The sequence below is a fragment of the Podarcis melisellensis genome (assembly GCF_964234715.1).
Source record: "Podarcis melisellensis genome assembly, chromosome: 6".
Lineage (NCBI taxonomy): Eukaryota > Metazoa > Chordata > Lepidosauria > Squamata > Lacertidae > Podarcis > Podarcis melisellensis.
In genome coordinates this window covers 59,727,095-59,742,769 of record NC_138538.1, presented here as the reverse complement: position 1 = coordinate 59,742,769, position 15,675 = coordinate 59,727,095, and the positions used below count along the sequence as shown (strand labels likewise).

General features: G+C 38.5%; 1 protein-coding gene across 9 annotated transcripts in view; it reads right to left on the bottom strand.

Moving 5' to 3' along the window:
• NFIA (nuclear factor I A) overlaps nt 1-15,675 on the bottom strand; it is a 420,964-nt gene that overhangs the window by 55,950 nt on the left and 349,339 nt on the right. For 8 of the 9 annotated variants that reach the window (XM_081915818.1, XM_081915817.1, XM_081915821.1 and 5 more), the window contains exon 7: nt 4,701-4,829. The exons of the other annotated variant lie outside the window; for it this stretch is intronic. In XM_081915818.1, coding sequence (XP_081771944.1) covers nt 4,701-4,829 — 129 coding nt within the window. The remainder of the gene's footprint in view (nt 1-4,700; nt 4,830-15,675) is intronic. 9 annotated transcript variants of the gene reach the window in all.

Sequence of the window (15,675 nt, the reverse complement as noted above, 5' to 3'; positions counted from 1 at the left end):
GTTATTTGTGGAAGAAGTCAGCAGGACAGAATAAGATTTTTCAGGACACTGAATGTTACTACTTCCAGGAATGTTTCAAATCAACACCTTTCTCTTTAAAGATTCATTATTGGGAGGAAAATGGCATCTGGTGGAATTTGGTGCAGCTAAGCTATTGCTGCTGGTATCTCTGAGTTCCCTGTGAGTTAGAATAAGCTGAAAGATAGTGACTGCCTCGCAATGATACAGTAAGCTTCATAGTTGAGTGAAGAAGGCACAAGACTAAATGCGCCCCCCTCAAGAGGAACATAAAAGGGTTAAAATGCATGAGAAGAGCTTTAGTCAATGAAAGGCTCCAGCTCTGTTGGACTAGTACTTATATTTCTGCTGGAAATTAGAGAGTCACACAAGCTAGAAGTACAGAGGTCTGTTTGAAACTATCTACCTCCTGCATGTGTGAATGGATGTATGACATTTTGCCGTTGGAGCAGAAAATCGTAGATATCTATTCCATTCCTAAATTGAACACTAGTATGATGCCTCATCTGCCTGGGATAAGTATAGACAAAGCAGGCAATAAAACACCAGGACTAGTGCATACTGCTCAGCTGATACTTTTGATAGCCAAACCCACACTCTCTTTCAGATGGCTACATCACAGCTGTGATGCATAATCGAGAGGAGCACTGCCATGGGGCTCAGCTTCCCACATGCAGCTCTCTATATCACAGGTGTTTGCTGGAGTCTTTGCCTTGCTCCTTTCTGTATGAGAGCCATGGCTTTCCTGCTGTTTCATTCAGCAACTCTTTGTAGAAGCAAGATTGTATTGTGGAGCCATGTTCATGCATCTGGTGCTTTGCAAACAAAAGTGTTTTAGTATTTAAGAAAACTGGACTGCCAGGTAATTTTGTCCAAGCTTAAGAAATGTTAACAGAAAGTGTTTGCATATCTGTAATGTTTTAGGCTAAATCCACAGGCTAATTCAGGCTGCATTCTACATTATTAGGATGCCTTCAGTACACAAGCGCTTTAGGGAGTAACAAAAACAAAAAGAATACAGGTCTCTGCCCCAAGAGGATTACAAGCTATATTTCAGCATTTGGTAAGGAAAGGAAATATGAAAAGTCTAGAAAAAGGTGGACAGCGAAAAGGTCACACGGAAAGGGATACATGAGATAATAGGGAAAGGGGACAAATGCAAGTAGGAATTAAAGTTACAAGTGCTTAGGCTTTGTTTCAGTTGTTGAAAATATCCATATACCCTCTTTCTCTTATCCAATAATATATGAAGAATTCACACACATCCTTTATGAGAATATCCACAGTATAGGATGAATCTAAGTAATGATACATGGAGATATTAATTTCCAGGAAGTCTCCATCTTCCATGGAACAACAAACCCAAATAGCTTCATCATGTTTCGGCAGAAGGTGTTGTCTATGACCGATCTTCAGTCACATACATGTTGACATACACCAGGTTCTCAGTGTAGATATGTCTTGCCAAGAGATGTAGCCTCGATAACTCTATTTACATCTATACACTTCTATAACTTTTATGGCCATTACATGTTCTCCAGCTTGTCAGCTCTACCTTTGGCTAAGATTTTTATCTCCACATGCCTGGGGCTATTATCTTGTAGGGAACAGGGTTCCTTTGAGAGGAAGGAGGGGAGAATTAATAAATAACAAAGATTAAAAGTGTACTGTATTGAGCAAATGCAAAACTAGTCCAGAAAGTTGCATGATTATTGGCAGCGAGCAATCTAATGGAGCCTCTTGAAATCTGACCAGGTGAGCATGAAATCCAGGGATAAGAATGCATAAATCCTCCTTAGGTTGAAATTGCTGTTGAAGGTTCCAAGATGGTTTGAGCCCAATGATGTTGAACAATGACACTTACTTGCTAAATCAGGGTCAAACTACATGTTATGCTTAATGTGTAGCATGCATTTATGTCTCATTTTTTCCCCTTTACCTAATTATCAGTAGGGGTGGTGAAGGGATGTAGTGTGGTGAAGGGATGTTATCCCTTCCCTACCCAGCTGTGACCTCTGCTGATAATTACCACCCCACCCCACCCCAGGTTAAGAGAGTTGGTGCCTATGGAATCATTTTCTCTTTCTTTCTAATCCATGTTGCTGCAGGGGGAAGTGGAGTGTGTCTGATCCTACCCCCACTTTTCATCAAGTTTAAAAGAACACCCAGAAACCTCGCTACATGCCACCAGATTTTTCTGATGGAAGCAACAGGCAGTGAATACGTGAGAATATGCAATGGGAACCTCCATTTTAGGGGCAGAAAACAGTAGATGCCCCTTCTGACCAATACACCTTCAAAATACAGAACTTTTTCAGAGAAAATGCTCTCTGAAGAAATACAGAAAGATTTTCTAGATTTCTTCTATAGCTGTTCAAGATTTTTATTGAAATAAGGGGTTTATGATTGAGAAATCTATAAAATAGGTGGGCGTGATACATATTTGTTCCCCACCGCCGCAGTAGTTTATTTTTTGGTTTACTTTTTGATATAACCTTGGTACTTTCTATTATTTGCACACATAAGAATTAGAACTCTGGGGTTGCTGCCAAATACCAGGATGCTGCCAATTATGGTTTGAGGTTGTGCAGACACACTGGTGGGAGTGCTGTATTGATTCCAGTGGTACATCTACACAACCCTGGCCTGGCCACCTTGATTAAGTGGCAATGACTCCACCACAAGGCTATCGGTGAGGTTCTGCCCCACTGAGTAATCAGTTGGTTTAACTAAGAACTTGCCACTGTGCATCTGAAAGACAAAATGTCTACAAAAGCCCAAAGTTATGCCGTGCTGCAGATGATCAAGGACTAGACTCTAGGGGGCATCTTGCCCCTTAATTCTGTTCAGAAAATTCCAGGGCAGGATGAAACGTCTAAAAGTTGTAAGAAAGTATAAAGTGTGGCACCTATACCCATTAGCACTAGATCTAAGGTCCCTAGAAGTGGCTCTATCCTTTAGCCTGGACAAATGTTTGCAAAGCCAAAACACTGTAACTGCTTGAAAGCTTTTGCTGGACCAGCACCACTGAGATGGAGCATCGTCACCATGCTAAGCCTGCCTGTACCACTTTAGCTATGGCCCTGCAGTACTCTGGTGGAGCCGGGTCTAGGCTGCCCTTGAGTTTCAGAGTCAGCTGGCATACAGCTGAATACGCTGTTAATGTAACTTTGATCCTACGAATACCTTTCTATTTTCACCAATTATCAGGAGCATTTTTAAAATGCATGCTTGCCTCCCAGCAACTTGCTACCTAATTAACTGCAAATAATTCCATTCTGCTCTGTCTGAATAATTTTGAAAGCCATGCAAAGTTTCAGAGTGATGACATCTTACACACCAGTGCTATTTGGTGGGCTTTGAGCTTATACTAAAGGTCTTGGAGACACCTGATATCTGTGTAGCACCTTAAAAGCCTTCTTTGAAAGAAGGGGTGGCTCACCTGGTTGCATGGAGGCACAGCAATAACCTTTCAGCAGTGAAGTCACTGCTGCTTATCAGGAGAAAGTGAAGAGGAAGCAAGGTCAGGGCAGGGCAGACACATTGGCGGACAGACCTGACCTCATTGCTGCTTCAGCCCTCGTGTAATTGGCCATGATTCTGCAGCCTTCAGCTTCCCCTTTTATTTACAAACTTTTCAAAGTTCTGAAGAACTCTAAAGCTTGCACACTATTTTGTGATGCTTTGGTTGGCCTACATATAGATTTATACTAGTGCAATTTAGAGGACAATAAGGCTGTACTCTTATACCTACCTATCTGGAAGTAAGCTCTATTGAACCCAGTGGGGCTTACTCCTGAGTAGACATGTCTAATATAAACATATTGTTTATCAAAAACATTATACCTAGGAAGCGTTATATGTGTAACAGATTAGTATGTCCAATAAATCAAATGCTGCAGGAAGAAGCATAATTCTATCACAACTGGCCATTTTATTTTTTGATCGTCTGGGATAAAAGCTATTAAGAGCAAAAGTTTATTTATGAATGCCACTAAGCAGGGAATAAGGTATTTTTTAAAGTTCCTAGGTGCAAATTCCTCAAATTTTGGATGACTCAGAAACCAAGTGATTTTCCTCACTTTGTTACTAAGCACAGATGTGGTCTTTGTGAATTAACTAAGCAGCATTCTTCATTTTCTGTTTCAATCTGAAGAGCTATTTCTAACCAATTATTCACCCCTTGGAAACTGAGCGGTCAAGTGCTTTATTTTAAGTCACCCACAAATACACTGATGAAAACTAACTAAGCTACTAAAAGTCATCTAAAACCTTAAAAGACGATGGTGATGAGGGCCTGTGGACTGGAACAATGAATCCTACAAACTAAATACAAAATGTCACACAATGAAAAACCAGGATTGTTGAAAGATTAAAATGACGAAGCAATAGAATGCATAGCTCCTTGCTGAATGAGACACAGTGAACACTTAAGACTTATACCTCAAAATATTAAAATATAATTCACTCTGAATCAAAACACAGCCACACTCCTTCTTCACATTGACTCCTAGGCAATCAAAACCACTTTAGACCAGACTAAGGTAGCTAATCTTCGTTTACTCTCTATCCAAAACCTTCAGGCCCTTGAAACAGCAACTCTATCCATATAGCACACCCTGATGGCTAGGGGCACCATGGTTAAAGTCCAAGCCCATTGGTGCACTTTTGTAAGGCCTCACCTCTGGGTCCTGTAATGACAGGTCGATGATGCTGTGTGAATGCCGTTCCAAGGGAGGAGGTCTGCGAAGGCGAGGGACTGCTGAAACCAGACTTCTCTGACTTCTTTAATGGAGTTGGCGATGGCATTCCTGGTAAGAATGATTGATAAGTGCAATTTAATAATGCTAGGTCATGGAACAACAGCCTATGCATTGTGAAAGGGGGTGCGAAAGCAGATAGAAAAACTTAAAGGACAAATTAAATTGCATACAACAGCAAGCTTGAAGGTTCACTTTTATTTATGATTGTCTTTGGGGGCAAAGGGTGGCCATCACTGGCATGAAAAAATATATATTAAGATGCATCCAAATATATATATATATTTAAATCTCTGAAGGAAACTTGCTGACATGTTATTAATTAGCATTCTTATTAGGGCCTATTCTTTACATTTTTTCAAACTACAGTAGGTGCAGTGCTTAGATTTTATATATACATTTTTATATATACATTTTAAAGAGATTGTTCTGGCTTATGGACAGGTGCTGAATATGTCTCATAAACTGCCCTGAGTTTTGAAACCACAGAGGCTGAACACCAAGAGCAGATCTGCCTCCTGCCCACAGGTTCCTGATTCTGTTAAACCCTTGAGTGAGAGTGAGGTGAAATGTACATATATCCTGGCGGCAAGGGTAGGAAAGTTCTGGGGATATGCGCAAAACTGAGACAGTGTTTTGGGAACTGGGTGGGTGGACTGGATGAATGCCTTGAAGAGTTCCAGATGTTTCTGCAGCGTTAAAGGTTTCTGAGTTACAAACAGCATCCATTTCCCATTGTGTGGGAGATTTTTTATTTATAAAATTTAAAGAGCCTTTTAGTGTTGCGCAACCTGAATGGTATTTTATAATATTGAAATTGTTCATTTGTTTTAAAACGTACCACTAATAGAGGCTTTCACTGGAAAAAAGATCTTTCACAGAAGTGAAGACCCCCTTCTGACATTGTAGCATCAGGTTTGATGCTAATGGGAGCATAGGACACTATGCCAGGACAGATTATTTGTCCATTCATCTCAGAATTGCCTCCTTTTAACTGGAGATGTCAGGGGCTGAACCTTAGACTTCCTGCATGCAAAATGTGTGCTCTGCCACTGAGCTATGGTCTCTGCTCATATAAATGATACAGCTGATGGGGTTCTAGCCAATGCTGATGTCCTGCTACTTGCACAATGGAAGCTCTCTCCTCCAGCCTCATCCCATACACCCTCAAAATCTGCTCCAGAGGGTTTGGGGACCATCCCCCAAGCAGATTTGGGGGCGCTTGGGGAAAGGAAAGGAAGTTCCACTCGCCGAGTGTTGGATACAAACCATTAATTTTTATGTTGGTTTAATATCAAGTCTGTAGTCTGTGCTTTGTGCATACAATTTATCCATAATAAATGAATGTTCCGTTTAAAAGATCTTTGATAAACTGTAGCCTCTGTTTATGCACTTTTCTCATCTTTGGTGTCTGTATGCACAAGCACATAGATATACAAAAAGAAAGAGGCAACATTATCAGAGCAGAAAATCAGTGAGGTAATTTAAAAAGTAGACTCCTTCCAAGCAATGAGAATCCTGTATTATTACTGTATTCTTTATAATACACATGCTGCTGGGACGAACTGGGATTAACTCCCAGATAAATATGCACAGGATTGCAGCATACATATTATAACAAATACATTAAAAGGACAGGATTCTCATTGCTTGAAGGGACTTTACTTCTGAGTAGACATGAATAGGATTGTGTCGTTAATACCTTTTATGGTTTTCTTTCAAAGTGTTGGCATTTCCTAACTCTACTACTATATTAACTGATGTGTTGGATTTTATTGTTTTAAATTACTAAGCAATACAAATCTGATTGTTATAGTTTAGATAATAGCATTTTTACAATGGGCAGGTACAGAGATCTGTACAAACAGTGTAAAGTTCATAGTCAAAATTTGACAGAACAGAAGTGCACTGGGTCAAAAAGTTATAAGGCCATAGTTGCTCAACCTCACACAAGGCAATTCTAATTATGACCTATGTAGTGACAGAAAATATCAACTGTTCTCCTTGTGGTTGCTAATTGGCCATATTAGCTACGTTTTAACAGTGTCATCCTATGCAGTGCATGTTTACTTGGAAGTAAGACACAATGTTCAAAGAGGCTTGCTTTCAAGTAAGTGTGTTCAGGATTACAGTCTAAATGTGGTCAAGAAGAGCAATTCATATTGAGATTGCTGAATTACAGAAACATGAGGTCAAGTGTTCATGGCCAAAGATTTCTGATGGGCACCAGACTGGGGAAAACTTATTTGAATGATAGCTGGTATAGCATAGTGGCTAAAATATAGTCCTATGCACATTTACCTGGAATTAAGCTCCAGTGAACAGAGTGGGACTTCCTTTGGGGGGGAGGGGCAAGCAGAGAATTGTGTTGCATGAATACTTATCAAGAAGGCGCTTTCAAATACCACCACAACTCAGTAGGGGGTCTTAGCCCCTGGGTACTTTATTGGAGCTGATGCGTTTTCTTTCTGAGTTGTAAGAACTGCTAAGATAATGTATGTGACATGATTAGTATTTAAGACTGAATATTCCAAATTACATACACGTTGGTCCAAATCCAGAGGAAGCTAGTTTCATTGCAATGATGGACATAAATTAGTTGCCCAGTTGATTTCAATGACATTTAAGCACAACAAACTTATTCTGAATTTGGACCACTAATATAATTTAGTGCAGGATTTTAAAGTAAAGTATAAAAGTGCAAACTGAAATCTCTTACAACCATCTCATAATAATATGTATTAAATGAGGTGGCTTTTTAAAAAGTGTTTGACAGCTTGTATGACATACTTGACTTCAGGAATAATCTATTAATTAAATGTAAGTGGTGGCACCCATTAGATCCAAAAATATGACTGCTTCATCATTCAGAAGAACATGAAGAACATAAATTTTGAGAATTTAATTTAAATGTTTAGAGGGACTGAACAAGAACTGCTAATTTCTAAAAGCATATTTTAGGGCCTAGTGAATGGTCTTTAGCAGAATCTGATGCTGCTGTATGACTGTAGCTAAAGAATTGTGGACCTAATAATTTCTCTGGATAAGAGATCACTGAAAGTACCAAGTGTGTACAGTATATGAACAACATTATTATTATTATTAATAAATATTTTGTCCTTTAAGAGGGGAAAGGTATGGAAGACAAGTTAGATGTTGCAAAGCAAATAGTATCATTCACATTTTATGGTGCATGAGCATGGTGCTCTGTATAAGCAGCAGAACTGAAACATTCTCTGAATGGGTTAATAAAAGCAGGAAAAGAGCTTGCATGCAAGTAGAAAAGTTCTAGGAACAAGCCAAAATAAACCTAGTTTTTTCTAAAATGATCACAGCCACATGACATTATTCTTAAGACAGCAAAGATTGTCAGTATTTGCAATTAAAAAATAAAACCAAAATGCTAGTTTAGCACATCTTATGCTAATGTTCCTGATATCATGTGGTATCTGACTAATACGCAGAGTAAACTGAATGAAATCAATGGACATAACTTAGCCTTGACTAACTTAAGTCCATTTTATTCAATGGACTCTGACTATGACTAAGTCAGATAACTCCCACAGCCTGCATATTTCTGAGAATATCCTCTTTCATTTAGTTATAGTGGCAATTTATAAATGCACTTGAGTTCCTGTACTAGTCTACATCAAATTAAGCATCCATTACTCTTTGGGATGCATACTGCAGTGGCAACTACAAGGCACTGGATTCACAAATGGATTAGCATTGTTTGGAGGCGGCTACGTGCCTTTGCAATTCATTTAGTCCTGAAGCATATGGGGGCACCAGAATATTAGCTCAATGGGCACCCAATGGTTTTCTTGTAAAGCAATCTAATGGTACAACCCATGCCTACAGTGCTTTAATGTAACATTTTAAGAAGAGTACATATGAATGTTAAAGCACTTTCAGCCACTTACAATGTTCTAACTGCCCTAGTGTGAAGGTACCTTAGAAGCATTTGGACTCCCATGGTTTTATCTTCTGTTAATATTTAGTGGTAGAAGTAATGGGAAACACACTTCACTAATGTAAAATGAAAGTTATGTGTTTTTAAAACAAATTCAACGGCTGGAACTTAGGGTTGCTGTGTTTTTTAATTCTGCTTTTTCATTGAAATGCACAACAATTTGTCCATATCAGTTCTCACTTGATCTAAATTAAACAAGCTATGTTTCTCAGGCTCAGAATGTCAATAAAAAGAACAAAATAATTTTATTTCAAGAAAACAATGCGTTCCTTACTCTATTTTTAGTTAATAGTTTAAATATAGTATACAATAAAAAGAAAATTTGATCTTGATGGGTGTACACATATCAATTTTGTATTACTATAAGTTGGAGCATTTTTTCCAAATTAAAATTGTCTAAATTTTCATTCATGTGTCATTTCCCTAAGTATAAAGCTATTTTGTTCATTCCAACTCATGCATGTCATGTCCATCCACCAAATGCAAGCAAAAATGGAATAATAGGTTAGTGGAGTCATGGAATAGATGATGAAGTCTCCCAGGAAGGCCTTTCAGAATTCTGCAGTTCGCAAACCTCCAACCCAACTTAGTAGTGTGGGTGCAGGAATATTTCATATTCATCATCTTCTATGGATCAGCAGAGCAGCACAATAGTTTAAAATCCTGAACCTCCTTGTATTCGCTAGTCAGGAAATATCAATGCTTCCTATTACATAATAGGAAAAGATCCACGGGCATTCTCCAAATGCAGTAAATGAGAGAAAGCTGTATATGAATTCTGCTCACAATATCTGTCTGCTCAGTGGATAACTTTACACATTTTCCCAAGCTGAAGAACAGTTCTGCCAAGGGTAAATCATCCATCACTACCAAAAATGACAACGTCACAATGTCTATTCTCTTCCCAAAGGTAATACAAAGATTGGGGGTGGGGGGTTGGAATTCAGTGTACTTCTAGATGCTAAATCCAGTGTCACTCTAGAACTATTATTTTTATTATTTATTAATAATAAATAATATACCACCCTTTATCCAAAGATCACAGGGAAGTGTACAATATAAAACACAAAAGTGCATACCATAAAAACAACCAAAGACAACACCTCTCCAGTTTAAAATGCCATAGATTGATTAATTAATCACCTCAGAATACCTTTCTAATCATGATACAGCACAGTTCGATGTTTGCTATACGGATGAAAGTTACTGACTACTAATGTCAACATAAATATGGGCAGTATTGATAGGTCTATAAACAGGAGGAATATATGCAAGAGATGAAGGAATGTAGCCTAAACCAATGGTTCCCAACTTTCTTGAGTATGAGGAGCCCCTTTTTAACCCTTCCTCCAAATTTTGCTGACCCCCTGCTCCTGTTTGACCCTCTAGAAACACAACAGGAGGAGCGTGGGGTGGGTCTCTCTTAAAGCTCTTTGAAAAAAAGTGATATTTAAAGCAGCCTCCCTCTTCTTCTTTAAACATAACTCATTTAAAGGAGGGGAGAAGCTACTCCAATGGGACTTAAAGCGCCTGCCTTTTGAAGAAGCCTCCCCCCTCCCTTAAATGAGCGGACCCTCTAAGGGGCAGGTGCCCCCAGCTTGGGAACCATTGGCCTCTATACTATATCAATTATAGAGGGGCTCTCTAAACAATCTGTAAGAAAACCTATCTGCACCAGAAAAATTGAATGCCGTAAAAGAAAGAACAAAATAAAAACAAATTTCAAAAACAATGCCATATGCTAACATAAAGTTAATTTAATTATTAGTTAAGCAAAATCTATCAGTTATCAGGTGGGCCTTACTGGCATAAGATAAGTGTGATTGTTAGAACATTTTTAACAGCTGTCCGTCCAGCTTCTGCTTGAATGTGTATATGAATCAGCAATACAAAGTTGTGTGGAGGATTGTTTTGACCCATACATTCTTGGGCTCTTATTACTTTTATCTACCATATGAACATTACAATAACCATTGTGCAATGAAAGTAAAAAATAGTAACCGAACCTATTACACCATTTATTCAACTATACACATCAACCAAAATGCTGAACCTTCTTTTTCTTTCTTAAAACACCTAATCTATTTACCGGGCTCTAACAGCGGTTAACAACTATCTCAGCACTCAACTGATGCCACTATGCATGATAATTGAATTCATCATAATCATTATTTTAAGAAACATGAAGTTGAATAATTAAAACATGCGAATGGCATATAAAAGAGAAATAAAATTGTTTTCTAGTTCTCTTAAAAAAACACCTGTGCATGTTAGCAGCTTCCTTTTGGAGCAGCTACTGAAAGACCTTTTCAAGAAGCATCCGCATTCTTACTAGCTTTCTCCCCCACTGTTCCTAGGTATTACTACAAAACATGAAATGTCTTTCATTCATCCATTGAGAGCTTCTCCTCCTGCATTTACAACCATTTTGCTTCATTTTTATTAAAGCCAAACAATCCAAGGTTGGTGGAACCTTCTGTACCCCTCTCCCACACATACCCCCATCTAATTTTATGTCATTAACATTTTCTTCAGATGCTATAGTACCATAACACTTTGTGCCATTATATTTTACGGTTCCTTTTCCTCCGATGTCTTACTGTTAAATTTCTGGGTGTCTCCCAAAGCCATTTCTGCAACCATGATTGTACTCTACTGGATAGATTACATACAGCAGTAAGAACAAATCATGGCTATTCAGAATACACTGGTTTATGGAAGCTTTGCAGGTGGAAAATACAATGACAGGCAAATGATACAATCATAAATTCAAACACCATTTACATAGCTGTGTATAAGTCTTTGCCTATTATTGCAGCTGAGGCATGAAACTTTTGGAAATCAGTGATCAAAAATAGGCTTATGTTTCAGCCACATCCTTACAAGATGCAAATGGAGTGTAAACTGCAAGTGAATGAAAGGATTTGAATATGATTCTCTTCTCTTTTATTTCAGATACTGACCTTTTAGAGGTTTAAAAATGTTGCAACAATTTCTGCTATACTAATAAGGACAGATAACCTAAACAAATTCAAGTTTATTTAGAACTACAGCTTTCATTATAGCAACATTTTAAACACATTTTACTTTAGCAAGGAGTCTAGGATAAAAACATCTGGAGAATTTGTTGTTATGTGAAGCTATTTAATATACATTTTGATTAATGAATGTGTTATATCTCAACAGGATTAAACATAAATCATAATTGTTCAAAATTAATCTTATCAGCACAGAGATGCACTTTCGGGTGACATGATTTACCAATACTTAGGAGCTCTTGAGGAATGGAGAAAAGCGAACCAGAAAAAAGAGCAAGTTAGGAGAGAACTACCCAACTGGATCTGCATTAATCCAGGAACCACAAACATGACTGAATTCCTTACTCCATTTGCATAGTTATCGTATTGACTAACTACACAATCAATAGTTTTGTTATGATGCCAGATCACAAATGGACACATAACTTCTAGTTGTCCCAGTGCACCCCCTTCCTTTCACCATACTCTCTGAAACCACTTATTGGAAACAACTCTGTGTTGCCTTACTTTAATCCTTTCCCTAGTACAGTGGTAACTTGGGTTACATACGCTTTAGGTTACAGACTCCGCTAACCCAGAAATAGTACCTTGGGTTAAGAACTTTGCTTCAGGATGAGAACAGAAATCGTGCTCCGGCGGCACAGCGGCAGCAGGAGGCCCCATTAGCTAAAGTGGTGCTTCAGGTTAAGAACAATTTCAGGTTAAGTATGGACCTCCGGAACGAATTAAGTACTTAACCCGAGGTACCACTGTACCATTTTTCAAATGAAAGCAGCACTGCCCCCTCCATTAAATCCTTCCGTTTTCAGCACTGTGATTCTGATCTGAACCTTACCTAGGTGGCCATAAGACAACAACATTCTAAGTTAGTATAAGAGGGGTTGGGAAGTTTCTCTATTTTCAGATAGCGCCTATATAATGCTTAGGCGATCATGTTTCCTAGGTTCCCAACTGCAAGGACTACTGTACCCAAGACCTTCTGAAGTATTGCTCCTTGATCTACCACTTTCCCCTTTTGAACAGTGTGCTGTAAGCCACATCAGGTACAGTAACTTCATCCCAAAAGATGCACTCCTTCATTGTCCCCTAAGACAGATGGACGGCAACAAGCGTGCCTTCTAGCTTGCAAAATTCTTGCCTTTGCATACCTCTCTGACTGCTCATGGTTCTGTCCCTATATAGTTTGAGTAGTTTGTTCTTCCTGCTTGCAGCCTTGATCTATTACTTCTGCTCATTCTTGAATCCCACCAAATAATTTTGCCTTGGCTTGTCCTGAGCCACCTGTCCTGTTCATTTGGAATAGAACAGGAATGGGGAACCTGTGGCCCTCCAGATGTTTGGGGGCGAAACTGCCATCAGCCTCAACTAGCATAGTCAGGGATGATGGGAGCTGTTTTCCAGCATCTGGAAGGCCACAGGTTTCTCATCCCTGCTCTACAACAATGCTTCCCAAACTTCAGAAGGTTCGCATTTATCACAGCACAGTAGCAATATTATTGTAGCACATTTTTGTGTAGTGATGAATTATTTCAGTTTCCCTATCCTACATAGGTAAAATGTTGCATGGGTTGGTGACTTTGTCTTAGAGGACCACTTCTGTATGTATACTTCTATCAGGTGCCCAAAAAGTGTAGCGAGGGGCCCAGCCAGAGTGTGAATTTTTTTTACAGAACATTAACTGCTATTACTGCATAGAGGTATAGAGGGGTTTTCAAATGAATCACTAAGAGTAACATAAACTGTCACAGGAAGAAAAGAAACAACACAACTTTCTAACAGCTAACCTCAGTTTCTTGTACAGTGATTATATATTGACTTTACGGAAAGTTAAAAAGTGGAACTGTGTTTGATAGTGGACCCCAATAACTTTATTTAAAGCAAAAATTAGAAAACGATCAAAACGTTTTATAGAGGAGAACAAGAATATAATGCTAAGCCTCTTAAAATTGCCTGAACTGTGAAATCAAGTAATGAACACTAGAAAAGGTTCTGTCAGCTGGAATCAAAACTTAGGCCAGTCAGCATTTTCACCTAAACCCTTATTACAGCAGGGCATTTGATTTTTCATCTCTACATTCTGTTCTGCCCAACAAATAAACCAACTTGACCTCTACCTGTTACTTTGAGAAGTCTGCCTATCATCTTTTAACTCGATCCTTTCCCCTCAAAGCCTTCTGAGCTACTCAGAATGAAAGGAGATGTCAAACCAGACGTGACTTTGATCATGTTTTTGGATCTGATGCTTGAGTCCTGTGTTTCCTTTACAGAAAGCAGCTGTTGGGGGCCCTGATCTGGTTGGAGAGTGGAACAAGGGAAATTTAGCTCTTTCCCCCATGCCATTTTCCATCTGAGAAGCACCGCACCTAAAGCAACTATTTGCTGCAAATTTTAAAATTAAGGTTTGAACAAAGAGTATCTATTCCCCCTTACCCATGCCACTTCCACATTGTTCTGGAAGGAAAGCAGATTTTTTCCACAGTGTGTGAAAAGGGTTGCAGGGAGGAGAGGGAATCAGCAAAAGCTGCCTTCCTTCCCTTCCATGAGCATAACTCAACTCACTGAATCTACGCATCTGATCCAATGCCATTTAAAATAAGTAAATCAGGGCAAATGAAAGCCCCAGGTGTGTGTGTGGGGGTGGCTAGGGAAAACAAAGATTAACCTCTCATGGCCCCAAATCTATCTGGAGACCCCCACTGCCATTGCCCCCACTTGTAACTAATAGAATGATAAATATATAAACAACCTTATGTAATACAGTGCTTTTTTTAACCTAATATATCACATAGCCACACAAATAAGTGACAATATGAAAAAATAAGAATGCTTTCCTCATATTAAATGGTACATCATACAAACCCAAAGAACTGTAGCTGTCATTACTACAAGTACGGTGTCCTGACAAAAGAAGTGTAAGAAGCTTTCTAACACAAAGGCATATCAGGAAAAGCTCTTTTCTGTAAAGTTGGAGTTTTCCTACTGATTAATGCTACATTCAACAAAAGAGACACTGTCTGCCTAATTACGTTAAATACTTATCTTCAGGGGATTAGCAAGGTGTTTCTGCTCAATGTCACTCTTCCTGACAACCTAATGATAGATCTGTTTACTTAAGAGAGCAATTAGTAATTTTTTTTACTGTTTTCTTAACTGCCTACATATCATGAAAATATTTGATTAACACACTCCAGCTTATCTTACACTGAGAGCAACATATTCCACATACTTCTTGCTCTTTCTTCAAAAGGAGCGTGACTGCAGCTTGCAGTTATCTTCCAACACCCTCACATTCCACTTCACAAAGCCCAATGAAACCAATGCTGTATTTGTGTTTTAATCATTTTACTCTACGTCACAAAAAAACTATTAACTAAAGTAAGAAACTAAAACACAAAAACAAGGAGAAATTCATACTTCTTAAATGGCTCTAAAATGACAATTGATGCCCCTGTTATTCAACAGGGTTAGCAGGATGTGTCCCAAACGTGCAAACTACATCTTTTAAAAGGCACAGAATAAAAAAGAAGAGGTGCTTTATATTTTAAAAAGTGATTTATTTATCAAAACAAGACCTGCCCTGTAAATCCTGAGTGTGTATCACGAAGCCAATCTACGGGTAGAGTTATTTTTATTGTGAGACTGTATTTTATAATACTGACATGGTGCTTAAATTTTATTTTCCTGATTGTTGGCTGCCTTTGAGGGCCTGTTGGGCCAGAAAAGTCAGCTAAAAACGTTTTGACAAATGTACAAATAAATAGTGTAACTATGAGAAGTCTTACAATAAAATATAAATTTAAATATAGGAGAATTCTGCTGCCAACACAGTTGATTTGAAAAGACAAGTCATTGGGGTTCTATCGTACACTGTTTCTTGCTAATTATG